This window comes from Polyodon spathula, chromosome 3, assembly GCF_017654505.1.
Source record: "Polyodon spathula isolate WHYD16114869_AA chromosome 3, ASM1765450v1, whole genome shotgun sequence".
NCBI classification, from domain to species: Eukaryota; Metazoa; Chordata; class Actinopteri; order Acipenseriformes; family Polyodontidae; genus Polyodon; species Polyodon spathula.
Window position 1 is genome coordinate 32,180,062 of NC_054536.1, and position 20,624 is coordinate 32,200,685.

General features: G+C 34.8%; 1 protein-coding gene across 2 annotated transcripts in view; it reads right to left on the reverse strand.

Moving 5' to 3' along the window:
- tsnare1 (T-SNARE Domain Containing 1) overlaps positions 1–20,624 on the reverse strand; it is a 274,777-nt gene that overhangs the window by 196,166 nt on the left and 57,987 nt on the right. For both annotated transcript variants that reach the window (XM_041245057.1, XM_041245056.1), the window contains exons 3-4: positions 18,634–18,711; positions 15,998–16,067 (exon numbers count right to left, since the gene is read on the reverse strand). In XM_041245057.1, coding sequence (XP_041100991.1) covers positions 15,998–16,067; positions 18,634–18,711 — 148 coding nt within the window. The remainder of the gene's footprint in view (positions 1–15,997; positions 16,068–18,633; positions 18,712–20,624) is intronic.

Consider the following 20,624-nt stretch of genomic DNA (forward strand, 5'->3'; position numbering starts at 1 on the left):
AATCTAAGATGTACACTGATGCTAATGGCAACTCCATTAAATTATCAGGAGCTTTTCCTACAGAAAATCTCAACTGTAACCTTCAGATAGTTGTGAGGGGGTACAGTGGCATACCTCACTGAAGTATTTAAAACTTAAAGTGGCCATATGCTGTAAAATCTCTGAGGCAGTATGGAAAGGATTTTACAAACAAGATGTGTAGCCCATTGGAGTTAATGATAGGTTACTTCAAGGAGAGTGGAAGCTCATGAAAAGGCATCTAAACGATCACAGATTCTCCAGCTCAATAGATACTTACAGTGGATTGCTGAAAGAGAATCCTAACATCATGTCAGGTATACCGAAGTTGGTTAAGATTCTTCTTACTATTAGCCCAAGTGCAGCAGAGTGAACCTCATAGTTACAAGTTTGAGAGTGAGGTTGACTGAAGAAAACAAGGGTAGCATTCTTAAAATTTATTGTGATTGCCCAAGTCTTGAGGACTTTAACCCAGATCCTTATATTGAGCATTGGATATTTTCAGCCAAGGGAACTAGACACCCACAAGCACACACTGCACCCACCCAAACCAAGTCTGTTTCAGAAGACTCATACTGACTTTGTTTCTGATGATAGTATTGACAGTTATGGTGAATTTAAAGGATTTGAATAGAAAGACAACTTTTTAGCAATGTCTTACAATACTTTTGTTTTAAACTTAAACGTGCAAAACAATTTTCTTTTCCCCTAACATATCTACAAAAAAAAAAAAAGAAGAATCCTGGGGATTGTATTTGTTTTACAGAAATTTGGTGTGATTTTATTTTGTACTTGTAAAAACTAAATGTATAAACTGAATCACATTTAGTAATGCTCTAATCCTTTTGAAGAGGCTTACCCAGGCTTAACATTTTATTTTCACTTGATTTATAATTTAAGGTCCACTTAAATTTTTTTTTTTATTTTAGCATGTGTACTTCTAGCCATAAGGCAAAAAAGTTTCACATAACAAACATGTGAGTGTTGAATGTTGAACATTTAAAAAAAAAAAAAAAAAACTAAAAAACCCACATAATTACATAATCTTATGTACTTGGAGTGTTTCTCTATTTCTTCTCTGAACCTTTTTTCACCTTACAATTGTATCTGTCTACATTTTTTTAATGGTGTGTTAAATGGAAATGTTTATTTAATAAAAAATGTGGGCTTCCAAAAGGTAGTTTATCTTTTGGAAGCCCACTGGACTACCACACATAGTTGTGATTTGTCCACCCCTGCTTGATGTAAGATGTACCCAGGCTGTGCAAGGCCTTGAAGGTCAGCCACAAGATCTTAAACTCAATTTTATATTTAACTGTTAACCAGTGAAGAGATGCTAAAACTGGTGTTATGTCGTCATGCTTTCTTTTTCTTGTTAAAACTCGAGCAGCAGAATTACTTATGTAATGCAGCCTATTAAGAACATTAGTGGAAACACCAGCTAACAAGGCATTACAGTAGTCAATTCTTGATGAATTGAAGATATGTTTCAGTTTCTCTGGATCAAACATTGACAAAGATGATCTAAGGCGAGCAATATTTCGTAGATGAAAAAAAGATACTCTACAGATATTTCCACCATAGGCATCAAAAGACAACACAGAGTCATATTTAACACCCAGATTTTAAACTTCAGACGCAGGACTACTCTCAAGCTCATCAATGACTAAACTAAAACTACTAACTTTATGTAGCTGGTGCGGAGAACCATGACCTCTGTCTTGCTAAGATTTTATTGCAGAAAATTCTGCTGCATCCAAGTTTTAATTTCAGTCAGGCAGTTATTAAGTACAGAAACAGCCAAAGCAGGAACGGGTTTAGTCTGCAAGTAGATTAGCGTGTCGTCAGTATAGCAATGAAAACTAATGCCATGACAACTAATTTCACAGAGAGGGAGAATATACATATGGCATTATTATTAAACCTTTATTTTACTAGGAAATCATATTGAGATTAAAACCTTTTTTTCAAGTGAGACCTAGCAAAGGAAGGTAGCATCAGTACAATAAAACATTTACAGTGCCTATAGAAAGTCTACACCCCCTTGAACTTTTTTTCACATTTTGTCATGTCACTGCCTCAGAGATTCATGCATTTAAATGAGGATTTATTTTTCCACTTATCTACACACCATATTCCACATTGTTAATGGGAAAAAAGTTTTTATTGAGAAAAAATTACATATTAAAAATATAAAACTGAAAGATAATTTTGTTGAGATAGGTCGCTACCAAATTTGCACACCTAGATTTGGCAATATGTGACCATTCTTCTTTACAGAACTGTTCAAGCTCTGTCAAGTTCCTTGGGGAGTATTGATGGACAGCAATCTTCAAGTCATGCCACAAATTTTCGATTGCATTTACATCAGGTCTCTGATTGGGCCACATAAGGACATTTACCTTTTTGTTCCTTAGTCACTGCAGTGTAGCTTTGGCTGTGTGTTTTGGGTCGTTGTCATGCTGAAAGGTGAACTTTCCCTGTTTCAGCTTTCTTGCAGAGGGCAGCAGGTTTTCCTCAAGGACGTTTCTGTATTTTGCGCCATTTATTTTCCCTTCTATCCTGACAAGTGCCTCAGTCCCTGCCCATGAGAAACAGCCCCATAACATGATGCTGCCACCACCATGCTTCACAGTAGGGCTGATGTTCTTTGGGTGATGCATTGTGTTGAGTTTGCGCCAAACAGAATGCTTTGCATTTAGGCCAGAAAGTTCCATTTTAGTTTCGTCAGACCGCAAAACTTTTTGCCACATGGCTACAGAATCTCCTGAATGTTTTTTTGCATACTTCAAAAAGATTCAAGGTGGGCTTTCTTGAGTAATGGCTTCCTTCTTGCCACCCCACCATACAGGCCAGATTTGTGGAGTGCTTGGGATATTGTTGTCACATGCACACTTTGACCAGTCTTGGCCATAAGAGCCTGTAGCTCTTGGAAAGTTGCCATTGGCCTCTTGGTAGGCTCTCTGAGCAGTCTGCTTCTTGCTCGGTCATCCAGTTTGGAGGGACGGTCTGATCTAGGCAGGGTCTTGGTGGTGCCATATTTGACAGACACAGAATTGTCAGAGATTTGGTTTATCGCACCCTCCACTGAAAGTCTATGCTATTAAAACTGCTAGCCTGTTTATCACTACTATCCAGTAGGTGGCAGTGCAGTTAGTCACTGGGTCTAAGATAATCAGGAACTAGAACCTTCTCTTCATTAGTAAAGACTCCGACTGAAGAAGAGAAAGTATTACTGTCCCGGTTTCTTTATTTCTTTGGCATATCAGGCCAGCCCAGACCCGTAACACATACATGTTGTTAATAATCATCTTGACCGTGCTCCAAGGGATATGCAAGGCCTTTGATATTTTTTTTTATACCCATCCCCTGATCTGTGCCTTTCAACAACTTTGTCCCAGAGTTCTTTTGAAAGCGTCTTGGCGTTCATAGTTGAGTCTTTGAAATGCACTACCCAGCACAGGGAACCGCTGAATTTATCCTGAAATCATGTGAATCACTACAATTTAACACAAGTGGAGGCCACTTAACTTGGTGTGTGATTTTGAGGGTGATTGGTTACACCTGAGCTAATTTAGTATTGCTATTACAAGGGGGGTGGACACTTATCCAACCAAGCTAGTTCAGTTTTTATTTTTAATTAATTTTCTACAAATTTCTAGAATATTTTTTTCACTTGGAAGTTTTGAGGTAGGATATATGGATAAATGAAAAAAAAAAAAAGTTAGTGCGTTTTAATTCCAGGCTATAAGGCAACAAAAGGTGAACATTTTGAAAGGGGGTGTAAACTTTCTATAGGCACTATAACAATACACATATACAAATACAAAAATAAAATACTTTTGAAACACAAACAAGTCATACAAAGTCAGCTTCTCTGTGCTCATTCTTTGTTATAAACATGTCCATGTTTTTTTCCAGCAGTCTCTGTGTTATTTCTGTCTTTGTGTTTGTTTTTCAAAGCCACTGCATTTAAAGCTGTTAGTGTTTTTGCTTTGCTGTGGAGAGTGGCTCCTGCACAGATAACACCGTGTAACAATTTTTTTTTTTTTTTTGTTCCTGGGTAGTAAGTGTTATTTCCTAATTGCTTATGCCTCAAAAGTATAGAAAATGTCTATTATTCCCCGCAAACTTTGCTTTTGTGGCCAGGACAGTGATATTTTGAAATATCACTATTTCCAATGAGAAAATGGGAACTGTTGTGTCTTTTCGTTCACATAAAGTCAGAAAAAAACAACATATGAATCCAAATTAACATGTATTGATACTAAAGTAATACAAAAATGACTACAAAAGATTTAGAAGTGAGTAGTTTTTCGTGATTTACGATTATACTGTAAATTTTGTGAAAGTGGCCAATGATCATTTTGACTTAAACTCCCACACCCATATACAATCTCTGCTTAACTCAACCAGATATTGTAAATACAGGGTTCATACAGTTTTTATTTTATATGTTGATAACTAATAGACAACTGTAAAAAACAAAGTTGTTGCATTAGTTTTTAGTTTTTTCTTTAGTTTTGTTTACAATTAAGAAACTCTAAGAAACCAAGCAAACCTTGCTGTTGTGAAGTTATGGTCTCAGTAATTGCAAACCTCCAAAATGGGCCGATGTTTCAGCATAAAATGTACACTATGCACTGAGCATGCATGAAATACAAATACATGCATGTTTCTGCAAAGTGCTACACCTAGAATCCCCACATGTAGTTTATTAAAAGAAAGTATTAAACAAAGAAAAGCAAGTACTGTTCTTTAGAAGGTAATTATTCCCCAAGTAAGGCAGTTCAGAATACTTGCCATGTCAAAAGCACTGTTCTACTATATAAAAAAAGACTTCACTCTGAAGCAAAAGCAAAGACTTTGTTTTATTCAGCAAGACAAAATTCAACAGTATAAACTTACAGGAAGGACCAGTCAGTGGTCTTATTGCTCTAAGAAATGGTGTCTTTGCCTTTGTGCTTGCTTCTAAATATGGACCATTGACTTAGAGGGCAAAACAATGTAAGTGCTAGTGCAACAAGTCATTTCTTGCTAGTTTTATAATATTTATATTTTTTACTTTAAATATTTAATTTGCTTCAGATTGGGTATGTTAATTATATCTTTAACCAGGGCTGACAGTGCGCAGAATGGCAGGGAGAGTATAAGCTAACAGTTTAATTACCTTATGATCCAGGTGCTCCCCTTTAAAGTAAGATTACACTACTGTGATTATTTATACAGAAACAAGCTTACTTGAAAAAACGTCTTTAAGCAAATTCCTACTTGGTTCACTTGAATCTAGGCACTTTTGTTGTAGAGTCATTTTGAATGGACAACGCTATTAGGTTCTGCTTTTTTTTTTTTTTTGTTAACGGGCTCTACTCTACTACTGAACCACACTAATTTGCTTACACAACATAACTAATAAATAACGTTACCCACGTTTGTGAGGGATAATTCCTTAAAGCGACAGAAGCCTAATGTACATACCAAACTTTTCCCAGTCATGAAAATCTGGGCAAAAATGTACTAACAACATAAGGTCATTCAGCCCATCTATGCTATACATTTTTTATCGGGCTGCTAAAAGATACTTTTCAAAACTCAGTGTACAGTTTAGAAGCAATATTGAAAGCCTTTGCCATAGCCTGTACACGTTTCCCATAATTCAAGCATAATAAGTAATAAAGCACAGGCAAGCATTGTAAAGCATAGAGAAGACAGGTAAAGAAAAAAACATGGCAAACTATGGTAAATGCATAATATAAACCATAGGCAAAGTGGAAAATTACTGTGCTAATTTTTCTGGTTTTAAGTGAGAGGAAGGAAAACTTTCATAAATACTTTGTCTTTTTAGACTGTCCCTAACACCATCCGCAGAAATGATTTGAACTTGCATTGCACTTACAGTTATTTGCTGTAATGACAGCTCCCACTCCCCCGTTATGGACAAATTAACCTCAAAATTTAAATATTCTCTGAGCCCAAGTGACTAGTTTTTAATGCTTCTGAAGAGTAGCGCGTTGCACACAGCGTAAGCCTTCCATTTCCCAGGCTGCTAATGAGACAGCTAATTTGAAACAGATACAGAAGAGTGCAAATCTTTATTTATACCCAAATTGTAAAATCATTTATTATCTAACAATAGAAGCGTTGCCTTGATGGGTAACTTTAAAATAATGGCATGCAAATGCATATGAATTTCAGTTAGAGTTATAATGGATTGCCTTGGATAAAAAAAACAATTGTTTTGTCGTAACTTATTTTATAGTCCTGAAGGTAATTTATTATTATTATTATTATTATTATTATTATTATTATTATTATTATTATTATTATTATTATTATTATTATTATTTTAAATGGCCTCAAATTTCATAATTAATTCAAGTGGAACACCACATGAATAGCAGCAAATGCATGGGTGTTCAGAGGAATTTGCTGCCATTATATTTAAATGGTTACCGTTTGATATTATTGGCACATTTTCCATTCACCAACATTATTAAAAGCAGGGAAACGTGACTAAAGTTTATCATACAAGGGAACGACTTCCACCTATACCAGACCTTCCTGGATTTGGATCGGACCGCTTCCAAGGTTTGGTAATCTGCATCCCTGACACAGCCTTTCTGGTTCCATATATCTGGGGTTTAAGACAAGTTTTACTGCAATAGGTGATGACTAATCTTCAAGTGATTGAATTAAAATTTTATTGAATTAAACTGCTATACTGCAGACATGAAGGGGATGCCTGAACTTCCATCATTACTATTTCCAGAGTGCCTACCATTACTTCCCTGTGTGGAAATGTGAAATTGTGTCATTAGGTTTGACTTCTGAAGATCCTTTCTGTCTAGATTATAGGGGTGATATTACAGACACGCATCTCAAAATGATGCAAGTTATAAACACAAAGGAATTGTGCATCCTTGTATATCTCCCACATCTTCTTCCAAAATTGTGACTTATGATTTGTGAGTATAATATCGTTTTTTTTACGAAGTCATTCATTTGTATAAATTCATGTCTCTTTAGGTAAGCTTAGTGGTCCACCAGTTAAAGAATAGTGCTTCTTGCTACCAGGAGGTTCCAGGTTCAGATCCTGGCTCAGCCACTGACTCACTGTGTGTGACCCGAGCAAGTTACTTATTGTGCTCAGTCCTTCAGATGAGTGTCATAAAGACAGCTGTAGTGGGTGACGTCAGACCAGAAACAGGAACCAACACAGAACAGACACAGAGACGTGGAGTTTCGTGAAGCTGAGTGCTTGCTTGTGCTCAGCATTTAATAAATGAACAGACAGAAAATAAAAGGTTTGAAAGACAAACAAAATACAGGACACGGCACTGGCAGCCAAAACAAAGAGACAAACAAAATGGACTACACAGACAAACACGGTGAGCTGCTATTATGATTACTATTACCTCCGTCTCCAATCCTGTTCTCCACTCACCGAACACACAACCCAGAGTGAGTGAAAACATGCTGCTTTTATGCAGCTGTACTAAGACTCGATTGCTAATCAATCATTCAATTGGAGTCTCGGGAAAACAGCATGCGAATTAATTAAGTGCAATTTCCTGTGCTCATATATTACATTTTACCTGCACATGAAGTGTTTTAGGCAATCCATCTGCCTAAATACAAATATACATTTTAAACACTCATGCTCATAACCCATATTATATCCCATGTACCAATGACTGTACACCAACATTAACACACTAAATACAACATAAAACACAAATAAATAGCACAGGAGCAGGCACTTTACCACAATGAGATGTGAAACCAAGGTCCTATTGTAAATGACTACAGCAGCAGTTGTTGATGTATAGTTCACCCCCTAATCTTTGTAAGTCGCTTTATCTGCTAAATGACTTAAATGACTTAAAATGAATTAATAATAAATAATAAGTAGAGATCACGTGACCGTACTGCTGGGGTGGCTGCTTGCTGATAGAGCTCCTGTCGCAAATTTGCTATTTAATTTATAATTTAACAACTTCTCTATTATTTTTGGATTGTTTTTGATATGAAAATTGTTTACTTACCATTTTTGGATGGCTACTTCATGCAGGTGACCCATTTCTTCCCCTAAATCTACACCAGAGGGAAAGTATGAAGAGGTCACTGGGCCCCGATGATTGGGACGTCCGCTTGGCAGAGGTTTCACGCACTTTCTTGGATCAGTTCAGGAAGCAATTGACATGGCTTTGTGGCCTGTGATTCAAAATGTAACCGAAACAGCTATAATCCTCAATGCTTCTAAATAGGTTTTTGATATTGCTTCCTCTATGAAACAACTAACTGCCAGTCTTCGACAACAGAAAGATGAAATCAATCCGTGCAATGCTCGTATTGATGCTATGCAGGACAGGACAGAAATTGTTGCTGTAACATCAGACTGGTGGGGCTTCCTGAAGGGGCTGAAGGCGAAGACCCCATCTACTTTCTTCAGCAGAAAATTCCGCTGTGGTATCCAATCCTGAAGTCCTCTGATGACCACGCTTTCCTGGAGTTAAGCAGCACATCACGTATATGCAGATGACCCTCGGGATTCCAATAAACCATGTAGCATGATATTTCAATGTCCTTGTTACACTGTTCGGCGACGACTCCTCCAGGCTGTTCGAAAATCCTCTCTGGTTATCATACAGGGGCAAAAGCTTACTCTACTGTCACCACCGTGAAGAGGATGGACTGGTGACGAGAGAGCAAAACTTTGCTCTAAATTTTTGTAACCATGTTCCCCATCTCTGTTTATTTTGCTGCTTTTTTGTCATTTAATAAGCTTCCCAGCTGTCCAACGGCTGAGATCTTTCTCCAGGTCATATTTGCTTGCTCTCATGTCTTTTACTCATTCATTCTCCCTGATCTTTATCTCTATTTTTGACCATGGGTAGTGTCATTAATTCTTGAAATTTGTGAGGGGCCAATCATCCTGTGAAAGAGCACAGTGCTTAGATAATCTTAAGAAAAAATGTTGATATTGCATGCTTGCAGGAAGCTCTTTTGGTTTCAAGTGTTGTTGCTCGTTTTTAAAATAAACATTACAAGGTAATTGCATAAGTATCGTGTAATGTTCTGCGGTTTGTGTAGTCTAAAAAGATGCAAAAAATATTAGTCTCGGACCATGCCTGTGTCATTCATTTTCAATTTCTCATTCTTCTGGAAAGATCTACGACTCAGCTATACTTGGCTATCGCCGACACAATGACAGCATGGGATACTGCTGCCGATAAAGAAGCACAGTGGTTTGAGTAAGATCAAACGTATATTATGGCATTTCCCCCTAGAATAATTTTCGTTAAATTAATGAAAGTATATTCTTTTTTTGACATTTTAGTTTTAATAGTTTATTGTATCTTGTTATAATATTCTTGTTTTTGTCTTGATATTATGTTATATTTCTGTATTGTTGTGATATTTTTCTGACCTGTATTATCTTCCCCACTTCTCTCTTCTAAGGGGTAGAGAAAAGAGGAAAATAATTAACGAAAAGATAAATGTCTTGCGCTATGCCTAGCTGGAGTTATATTTGCATATAGTAGAAAGGACAGTACTCATTTTAATGCCGCATCAGTTATGGCACCCACATAAAGCCCATGTGTAATCAGTTAACCATTTAGATTAAATTGATATAATTTACTGTATCAAATCCATGTTACTGGAAAAAAAGACATTTTTCTATTTTTTACATTGGAAAAAAATTATACATTATACATTAGTGTGCATAAAGTCCAAAAACTTTAATTGGGTTGGGCTGAGAATTAAGACATTTAATATAAATTTAAATAAAATAAATTTAAAAGACGTTAAAATAAAAGTAGCGTTCGATATTTTAAAAATACTTTATTCTCTCGTACGTGATTCTCGGCCGCCGTCTTTAAGCATTATAGAAACTAAGTATACTGCAGTAAGTAAACAGTTTTGAAAAAAAAAAGGAAGATATTAAATTTATCTAGGTATTGTTTTGCAAGCAGTGACTTTCGCTTAAAAAAAAAGAAATGGAGCACAGGTTAAAAAGAAAAGCACCTTTCTCTGCTGCAGGAAAAAAAAAAGTTTGCCGGAGCCGTTGAATAAAAGCAGTGCAGAATGTACAACACAAACAAACGATAGTGAAGGGAAAGGCAAAAATGATACATTTCACAATTTACCCATGGCTGGAGTTTAATAACTGTGAAATGAGCTGTTTAGTCTGCCGTCTCTATGCAACTGTAAAGTTTACTAGCCGTAATTACAAAACGTCTACATTATTGAGACATTCTAGTGGCAGTACACACTACACAGCTTTGAAAAAATACAAAACGCGAAGTAGAAACTTCATGTTAGGCAATGGCAAAAGCAATGGAGAGTGCTCTGTCTCAGTGATGAACAGCTCTTAGGTCTCCTGAAAGCATCTTATTTTAAAGCAACACCACTGTCAATAAATATATATATATATATATATATATATATATATATATATATATATATATATATATATATATATATATATATATATATATATATATATATATTTCGTTTTTATAAGCAAAAAAAGGTAAGGGGGGGGGGATTTTACAAAATGTAGAAATACCCCCCCCAACCGATGTCGTACCACTCTTTAAATCCCCCCCAGTACACAAAAATGAAATTCAAGCCCTGATAATTGTAAAATCAATTGAGTATGACATCATATTTTCAATTATATTTATAAACAAACTGCCACACTTAAAATTAATTTTAAAAAAGTATTAGCTTTCATTATGTTCTACAGTTTCAGCTACATCTTTGTGTTTCACCTTCCAATGCTCTAAAAAATTATAAATTCAATTGGTTTTGCCCTCAATTCAGTGAGTTTCTGACTTCATGCAGACCTTTATTAAATATTATGCAATCCTATCAAAGTAAACAACTCATGTTATAACTACAATGCGAGGTGCAGCTTGGTTTGGTCATGGATCACAGAAGAAATTGATTTCAGAAACCAGTAGACAGAATAACAAGTTTTATTTTGAGCTTAACTGTCTTCTTCATCAGCTCCCAATTTTTCCTGATTATCCAAATGGCCTTGACTGGAACAAATGAATTATCATTAAAACTGCTCAGCCGTTCTAGAAGGAACATATTGTATTTAATTCTCTCCAACCTCTCATATACTCACTTTCCATGTAAACAAATTCTGTAATGTACATCTGGCAAAACTACAGGGATTTTCTCTTTGGAATTATGGAAAACAGTGTATTTTTGCCCAAAATATAGAATACTGTGTTTTTATGTTCTGATATTTTTGTGCTCTTTGTTTTGGCCTTTTCTCTTCAAATTGAGTGTTAATATAAATCTATCTCTTTGCATCTGACCAGTCAACCGATTTTTTTTACTGTAATGGCGTGATAGCGCAGTTAGGCAAGAGCAGCTGGCAGAGTCTTGTTTAACTCGTTTTTTGAGGGTGTTTTCTCATTTCAAAATGGATCAGGACAGCATTTCATCCACCCCGTGTCCGTGTAACAGAATTTTTTTGTCCAAGTTTCATGAAAATCTGTGTGGTAGTTTTTAAATTACAGAATCACCAAAAAAAAGTGGTTGAGATTTTTTTGCCCCAAAAAAGCTCAAATGTCTGCGTGTTTAAACTCAATATCGGGCAGGCGGACAGTACTCATTGTAAGAGAGCCTTTTTTTGATAAAGTATTTAGCGAGTTGCTTTTAATATTTCTTCGCGTATGCGCGGTTTATTTTTGCTAACTCAGGCACAGTCGGGCTCCACCACCAAGATTAAGTTAGTGGGTATTCGTCAGTTTATTAATTATCAGTGGGTAATTTTAATTTGCATTCCTTAGGTCATTATGTCTTGTGGATCCTTACTTTATCCATTTCATTTTTACAACTTTTTTTTTTTTTTTTTTATGCTTTCAACCTTAACTGTGAAGTTAAATCTTGTCTGCAGTAACATGATTGACAGGGCTTTCTCTGATGGGGACTCCAGAAGTTGCTGTAGCAACGAATGAAATTGTACCTCTTAAATATTTAGAACCAAGATATTAGTCAGTATATATTTAGTTTATATGCAGTATTTTAAACATAAGCATAAAATATCTATATTTGTAATACCAATATATTATGTACGATAGCGTATTACAAACAATATTATGCACATGCTAATTAATATCACCAAATGTGTTTCCAAACACAAAAATAACGTAATAAATGCTCAAACAATTATGGATTTGCAACATTTGACTGGTCATTTATGTTCTTCCATGTGAACTGTGACTCACAATGCATACAGTATAGTTGTGAATACACTACAGGAGCTGCGTTTGAACCAAAAAAAACACCAAAACAAAACAAGTAAAGGCAGGGTTTTTCCATTTTTTTTTTTTTTTTTTTTGTATGTGATTTACCCCAGCGTTTTATTAACGTTATAAGTATCCGGGAGATCCTGTTGATTATTAAGCTACTATCTTGTGTCTATTAAGTGATGATGCCATTTGAATCAATGTACAATTTTAAACAAGTTATAAATAAATGTATGTAAATGTATGAGTATATTCATGTTTTTAATAATCAGATAGCCAGCCTATATAAAGTAATACTGTTTTAAAAAATGTAAAAAATGTAATAGCCTAATAATAGCTTGTGTGAGAAGTCTATGTATATAAGGTATTTAAAATATGACCCTACTTGGGAATGTTTGTTATAATAGTGCAGCATTTTTGTTATACAAAATAAAAACCACAAAAAAAATAAAAATAAATAAAATAAATAGCACACCAAATACTTACTTGATGAAATACAAAGAGGGCTACAATCTAAATCAGTGTTCTTCACTAATTTTTAGAGATCAGTCGATAAGACATCAGTGTGAGGGCCGCCACACCGTCTTTCATATTTGTGTATTGTCGGGGGCCACACTAAAGTCCAGTAGGGGCCGCCAGAGGCCCACAGGCCTTGCATTGAAGAACACTGATCTAAATGGAGGGGTCTACTTTCCATTGCATATAAATATGTTTTAAAATCAGCCTTCCAGTGAAAAAAGAATGCAGAATTCCGAAGAAGATGTTAAATTGACAGGTAAGGTCGCCACTGTACTTTATTTCTAACATTACAGTTGTTTATTCCTCTCTGGATATTTGCCTTTGCACTTCAAAGCATGAACCTGGATCACGAGTGATGGATCGAGTTTTTCCACGTGGCCGATATTTTTTATTGTCCTACTAAGTTGAATAATTCATTTCGGGAGGGTAGGGGTTCAAACCCCTAAAACAACCCTGCTAGCTACGCCACTGCCGGGACTCAATTGCTAATTAATCTTTCGCTTGCATACCGGTACGTGAACTAATTTGTACAATCCCATACAAATATACAATTTAAAATCACCCATGCTACATAACCCTACACACATACAGTACATATAAACATAAAATACAAACAGCCATTTCTGGTTGACTTAATCAAAAAAATAGCCTTGCTGTTGTGATGTACTGTATACAATAATGCCCCCCAGACCTCAATGTAAATGATAACCCGTGATTCACTGCAGTCCATACATAATTACAATGCGATTTGTGCGGCTGAAATAGTGAGTGACATTCTGCCGATGCTCACCGATACTCAGTACCAGGACTTATTTTAATCCCAGTACTAGCTATCGGGACTTACTTTATCTGCTTTACATCCAACATGCATGCTTTCCATCCATTCTTACACTTGTTTATTTTACAGACCCCTGGAGTGATGTTAGAAAACCGTCTTGTCATGTGAACTAAAGAATCATTGAAATATTCTCGAAATGAACAGATAGCAATGAATTATCTATTTACCTTAGTTCTTGGCAGCAAGATTGAGGAAAAGTTATTTGGCAGCTTTGGTGCCAATCATTATTAAACCAATCGGTCAGTCTCATCCATCTATAGTCCATAATGTTGTCGGTGCACTCCCCTGATCAACTACTAACTCTTTAAGAAATGGAAAGTAAAAGATGGCTGACATCTAAAGTAAATGTTCACTGTTGTGAAACGTTTAATTCAGTCTCCTGATTTAATATATTTAAAACTTTCAAAACAATGACTATGACAGAATTTGTGTAATATATCAGTTTTTTGGGACATGTGAAATAAAATCAATTTAAAAGTAAAATACGTGTATCAATGAATTCTGGAAACCGCTCTACAGAGAGAAATAATATATCATTTTCTAAATGTACACAAACTAGTAAGTTACTGTGTTTTCAATGTTATTCCCATTAAAAGATACAAATTAAAGTCATGCTTGTGTCTGTGCTAGCTATGTAAAGTTTTGTCGTGTTAAATTCTTCATAAATCCAGTTGGTTAATGATTTAGAAGTCGACATTTTGTGCGAGAAAAAAAAAAATGACATGTGTAGTACTGAATTATACAAACGCGAAAAGCGTCTTTATCTTGAATTGCCTTCTGAACCAAAACATATTATTGAGAAGGATTTAATGATGTTTGATCAGATATTAAAGAGAGTAAATATTTTTATTACTGTGAGGTATTATATGATTGCAACTTACTGTAAACTAGTCCAAATACAAATATACCTGTGATTTAAATCTCCTGTGAGGGGAACAGAACAATGACTTGGACACAAGCACAGCTTTAAATGAATAAAGGAATATTTTAGGACATGTTAGAACTACAGGATATATGGTTATATATAATTGATTTCTATTACATTATGTGATAGAACAAATCATTTTAAAATAAAGTACTGACACAAAACCAAATACTTTCAAATAATGTCTCCCTGCAAATGCTAATATTTAGCCACTATTTGTAATACCTGCCCTCTTATTATACGTTTACATTGCCTAGAAATACATTGTTTCCCTTATTTTTCTTTAAAAGTTATGTTCTCTCACTATTTATCGTGTCCATTGTCGGACTGTCTAGTAAGACCAGCCTGGTGCAGACAGACAGTGTTTGTCCATAATTCTGAAGACCAGGGTTCTAAGGGAATTCCAGTGATTAAGAGGTAAAAACAGGGATTTTAAAATCTTGGCTAGTACTCCTTTAATGTTCCATCTGTGAAAGCTATTGTATTGTAACAAACCCTGAGCACGTACAGTTCAGGCTAAATGTAGTATATGGTGCAATGTACCAGCACATCTATTGCTTTTTATTTTTTGTTGTAAGAGCGGTAAGTGTTTTACACTGGCGAGGGTACACTGTAAAAATAAATAAATAAAATGATTTGGGTTTTGCCAAGAAAAAACAATTAACCAGACAAACTTAAAACAAACTGGGACAAAAGCCAAAAGTACTGGTTATTTTTTTTTTCTCAATTATTAAAATTTGTATATATTTTTTTTCAGTTGCATTCTAAAGCCATTGACAAGAAGCTTGTGTTTTCAGTCATTATCCTGATCAGTGCACTTCCCACTGCGCCCCCCCAATCTGGCAACACTGAGACTAAGGAGTGCAAGGGATAACCTTTAAGTGTTTATAGCTCTGCTGATTCCCGTCATCCTCGGAATCGTTTACTTACAGTTACATATACTGCAAACTACTAAACAAGCACAAGATACTGCATCCATAGTCTTGGATGAAGTTTACCAGGTATCTGGCAAATGAGCCATAAGGAGTTGCAAGGGACTAACCTTTAGATGTTTATAGTCTCTGTGATTCCCAGTCATCCTAGGAATAGTTTACTTACAGTTACAATACTGCAAACTACTAACAAGCACAAGATACTGCATCATTTGGATGAAGTCTACCATCGCCTCTGAGTTACAAGGACAGTATATCGTCAAAGTTACAGAACAGCCATTATGTGGATAAGCCAGACATGCCAGAATACATTTACAAAAATGCATTTTTGTTGTCCGGGTCGCTTGATCATGTGATAGACTATTGAAATCCTCCACACCTATTAAACATTCAGTAGTGCTGAAACAGTCTTGATTTACCATTTCGCTAACTTGAGCATCACTTCCTGCACATAGTGTAAAGGCGCAGACTAAGATCAACAGGAATGACTTACAGGGTCTCCCGCAGCTCTGGGGTGTCTCTGGAGGTGCCGAGCGACTGAAGGCTCTTCTCTAGGGTCAGCACTGTAAAGGGAACAATATGGGGGATTAGGGAAAGGTAAGAGGCAGAGCCAGGGCTTCAGTAAGGATGCGGTAATACAGGTTCATCAACAACGCGGTGAAGAGCCAACGCAGACAGGGTATCAGGATTCAGACTGGAAGTACCTTAGACCACATTTTGTGACTTCTGTTTGCTCTCTCCAATCTGTATCATCCATAAATAATAAACAGCCAATAGTGTAGAATTAAGAAATACTAAAATGTAATACAAATACAAACAAGGTAGAACTAATACAACTGAATTGTGGGTGGCTCTTAAAAAAAAAAAAAAAAAAAAAGTTATTATTATATTATGTTTAAATCCAGAGCCAAGAGCCAAGTCCAACCTTAATCACAAGTGTTTTCACATACCACAGAGCTCAAGAAACAGTTCCTGTCTGAGCAGATATTCTGTGAATACTAACTTCGAGTAAGGGTAGCCTTATCTTGTATGCTAAAATTTATTGAAATCTTACCTTTTTTTAAAAAAAAACTTGTTGCTATGACCAAGAAACAATGCTTATCGCTTGAATGAAGCCTGAATACATATTACAGTTTAAAATGTATGTCAGTAATATTCATTGAAAACTCTATGCAGTGTACTAAATGTAGTCCACTTGATGTGTCTAACTAGTGGATTAAGCAGGTTTAGTCCACTTGATTGGACTGAAGTTAGTACACCTTCAAATCCCAATTGCAGCGTACCAGAAATTAATCACCACAGGTGTATCATCTGTTAAATCAGACTAAACAAGATCCTGATTGCAGTGTACCAAATCAGATTTGTGATGATCCTGGTCAAGTGAATTAGCTTAGTACTGTGAAGGATAAGACTAACTTAGTACATTTGCTCATTCTAAGCATTTACTGCTTACATTTTTATGCAGAGACAGCTGCATTTTTACTTTGAAATGGCAAGTACATTTTAAAACTTTATTACATACATTTGTTTATGTCCGTCCTATTTGGGCAGTCAGATCCATGAGAATAAAGCCTCGCAGAATATATATATATATATATATATATATATATATATATATATATATATATATATATATATATATATGGGCCCTACATTTTAAATACATGTTTTAATCATGTACCTTGGATTCAGTTTTCAGTTTAACTTTTTTTAAAAATATAATTTAACTATAAACAGCTAATGGTCCATTATAACACAGTTAAGCTTTTTATGTGCCTATGCAGCAGTGTCGGCTATGGCAAGCCAAATTTTCATTTAAAGATATCTCAAATTGCATCTCTTGAAATTCTTAAAGATATCTGTAAATCATTTGCATAGAGCTTTAAATGAATATGAGATTTCTGTAAATAAACCATTCTGAATATTTTAAATAATGTTTTGCTAGAATGGTATGCCAAACTTATTTAGAGATATCTCAAAATAACTTCCCACTCATTTAGAGAAATCTCAAAACAACTTCCCACTCATTTAGAGATCTCAAAATAACTTCCTGTTATTTTGAGATATCTGAAAATTATCTAAAGATATCTCAAAAACATTTTTAGATATCTCATTTAAAGCTCACTTTAAAGATATCTGGAAATCATTTTGAGATAGCTCTAAATGTACTTGAGATATCTTTAAATATTTTGAGATATCTATAAATTAATTACAGATATGTCTAAATGATGATTTGGCTTGCCATAGACAGCAGTTTATGATCTGGCAGTTTGAAATGTGCACAAAAAGTCATTACATTTATTTTTACTTAAATATGTTTCATGTAATCAAAATGTGTTGTACTTTTTGTACAGGGATCCCTTTGATATATTTATCTGATATTGAATTCCATCTATAGGATTAGTAAAGAAAGGTTTATACAGCTATGGCCAAACATTTTGCATCACCTATAATTTTAGGATTGGACATAAATAATAATAATAATAATAATAATAATAATAATAATAATAATAATAATAATAATAATAATAAAACATATGAACATAATTTAGATATTTTATTTAATATCATGTAATAAACTAAACTACAAAATGATATCACAAAAGTCTCCTGGAAGGATTAATAGTAGTACAATATTTCATGTTAGATTTCAAAATGTCACATTTTTTAATTTGTCATTTAAGTATATGGAAAACTACAAAGTGGTATGTAATTTAATATATTAACTTAACATTAACAGGTTTCATTTGACGTCTATGAAGCAAAATCTGTAAATTCTATAGAGTGATGCAAAACTTTTGGCCAAAGCTGTAGGTTAGTCCCCATTATTGGTCTAGTTTATTCCACTTGTTCTGATCAGTTAAACCAATTAGCGGGATCACCTGCTGGGTATGCAACAATCAGGATTAAGCACTTAGTTAGTTAGTATTTTCTAGTCCGCATTTTAGTCCACTTTATGTGTACTAAATCATTGGTACGCTGCAATTGACCCTATATGTTTTCAAAACTTGGTACAACAAAAGTAAAGCTAGCACTTTAAACTCAACCACTCTTATTCCTTATACTTTCCTCTTCCACACAGACACAAACAGAAACACATGCAGGTGACGAAGGAACGCTGTTAAGTACCGTTTCCGTTGATCTGGAAGATGTTTGAAGAAGTCTCTTGAAACACATCCTGCAGCTCTGTGGGGCTGACCTGGGTCGCTGAAACAACAACAAACACAGGAACACAGTCATGCATGTAATACACAGGATAGAGCAACAGTTGAAAACCAAAGAATAAAGCATTGTCTAGTGGATAAGGTTGTGGAGGTCCTATCAAGAGGTCACAGGAACTGCTCTTGCTTATATATGTGTGTGTGTGTGTGTGTGTGTGTGTGTGTGTGTGTGTATATATATATATATATATATATATATATATATATATATATTACAAAAGCATAAATAGGTGCTACACTTTTATTTAAAATAAATAAAAAATAAAAACACTAGTAAAATGAGATCAAAAACAGTACGTCCTGAAATAATGAAATATTCAGATTGTTGTGTAAAATTTAATTGTCTAGAACTGTCAGCAGATAGTCTTTATAAAAAAATAAATAAAACCGTTAAACTGGTGATGAATAAAAAATAAGTGTGCACTTGTGTGATTTGTAATTTTATTGGATGCAGAGCTCCAGAAAAAAAAAAAGACATGGGGAAGACATAATATACTATACAGGGCATCGTGGTGATGACCTCATTGAAGAAAGAAAAAAAATGCATGATAAAAATAGCCAAAAAAATCACCAAACCACCAAAGACAACATTTACACACTACAGGCTTTTAAAACAAACCAAATTTGAAATCATATCAATCCTGAAACGCATGTTTGAATGAATCTGGATACAAATTCAATAAATACGTAATGTATCATCCTCGTCTCTTGCAATGCTCGACTACATCTACAAGTGAAATTTGCTGGACCTGTATCCTAACCTCAGCATACTGACTTGTGTCTGCTTTACACTGTGCCTGTCACAGTAGTGTTGGATAAGAGGAGCTTTTCTTACCTAAACATGAAATGAATACAAAAAACAACTATTTACTTTCTACAATTTCTTAGGGATGTTTGAGTGGACTAGGGCAAACATCAATAGTGCTAAAAACAGGATTATTCCGCTATAATTGCAGACTTTGCTGCTGCAAAAGCACAAGAGGTTAATTTCTAACTGTCTCTGTAACAAATGCTGCCACTGGCTGTAAGTGAATGTATAGGAAAAACTATTTCTTAATAGCATGCACACCTTTTACAACATATCATCTTAATGTCTTCTGTAATTACCAATGCACAACTGAAACAATGGAGTCACAAAATAAGAATCGTGGTGGTAACCAACATTTATATTATACTACTGCCTAAATAATAATAACAATATTAATAATACCATATTTGGTATATAACTGCAATCTTATGAAATAATGAAATGTGTCAAACAATACTGCCAACAATAACATAAACCTAATGAGAGTGTTATTATTTTACATATTACACTGATTGCGGATCTTTAGATGATTTTAATAGGAGTTTGATCTTATCTTGTAGTATCATCATTCTAACACAAGGAAATGATCATACACATGATCCAGATTGTGCGTGAGTGATTCTATGGACATTCTCACAAACTTCTGTGTCATAAATATAGGCCTATTTTTATGCCTATTTTGTTATTAATCTGCGCTAATGGGATTTCTGAAATTATGTTGATTTATGAGATAATATTAATATCTTAACGAACAGTGATTCTTGTGACTATTTATTTTGTTTGCATAGGAATTTAAAAGCACATCCGTGTTAATTGTCATAATTTATCAGGAGTTAATTTGCACTTCCGGAAAAGGAGGGTTTTAATTAACAAAAAAGTATATCACTCACCTTGAAATAGTATTCAAGTTATTTGATGTTACAAAAAGAGAATTAACAAGCTACAGTATGGGTTTTCTGGTAGTGGCAGCAGTAGCAGCAAATGTAATTTTAGAGTTTGTGTGCAAGCCTGTTATTGACAGACCCCAGAGAGGATGTACAGGACAATGCACATACTGTACATGAGGTTCTATTCGCTAAGCGTGCTGGTAA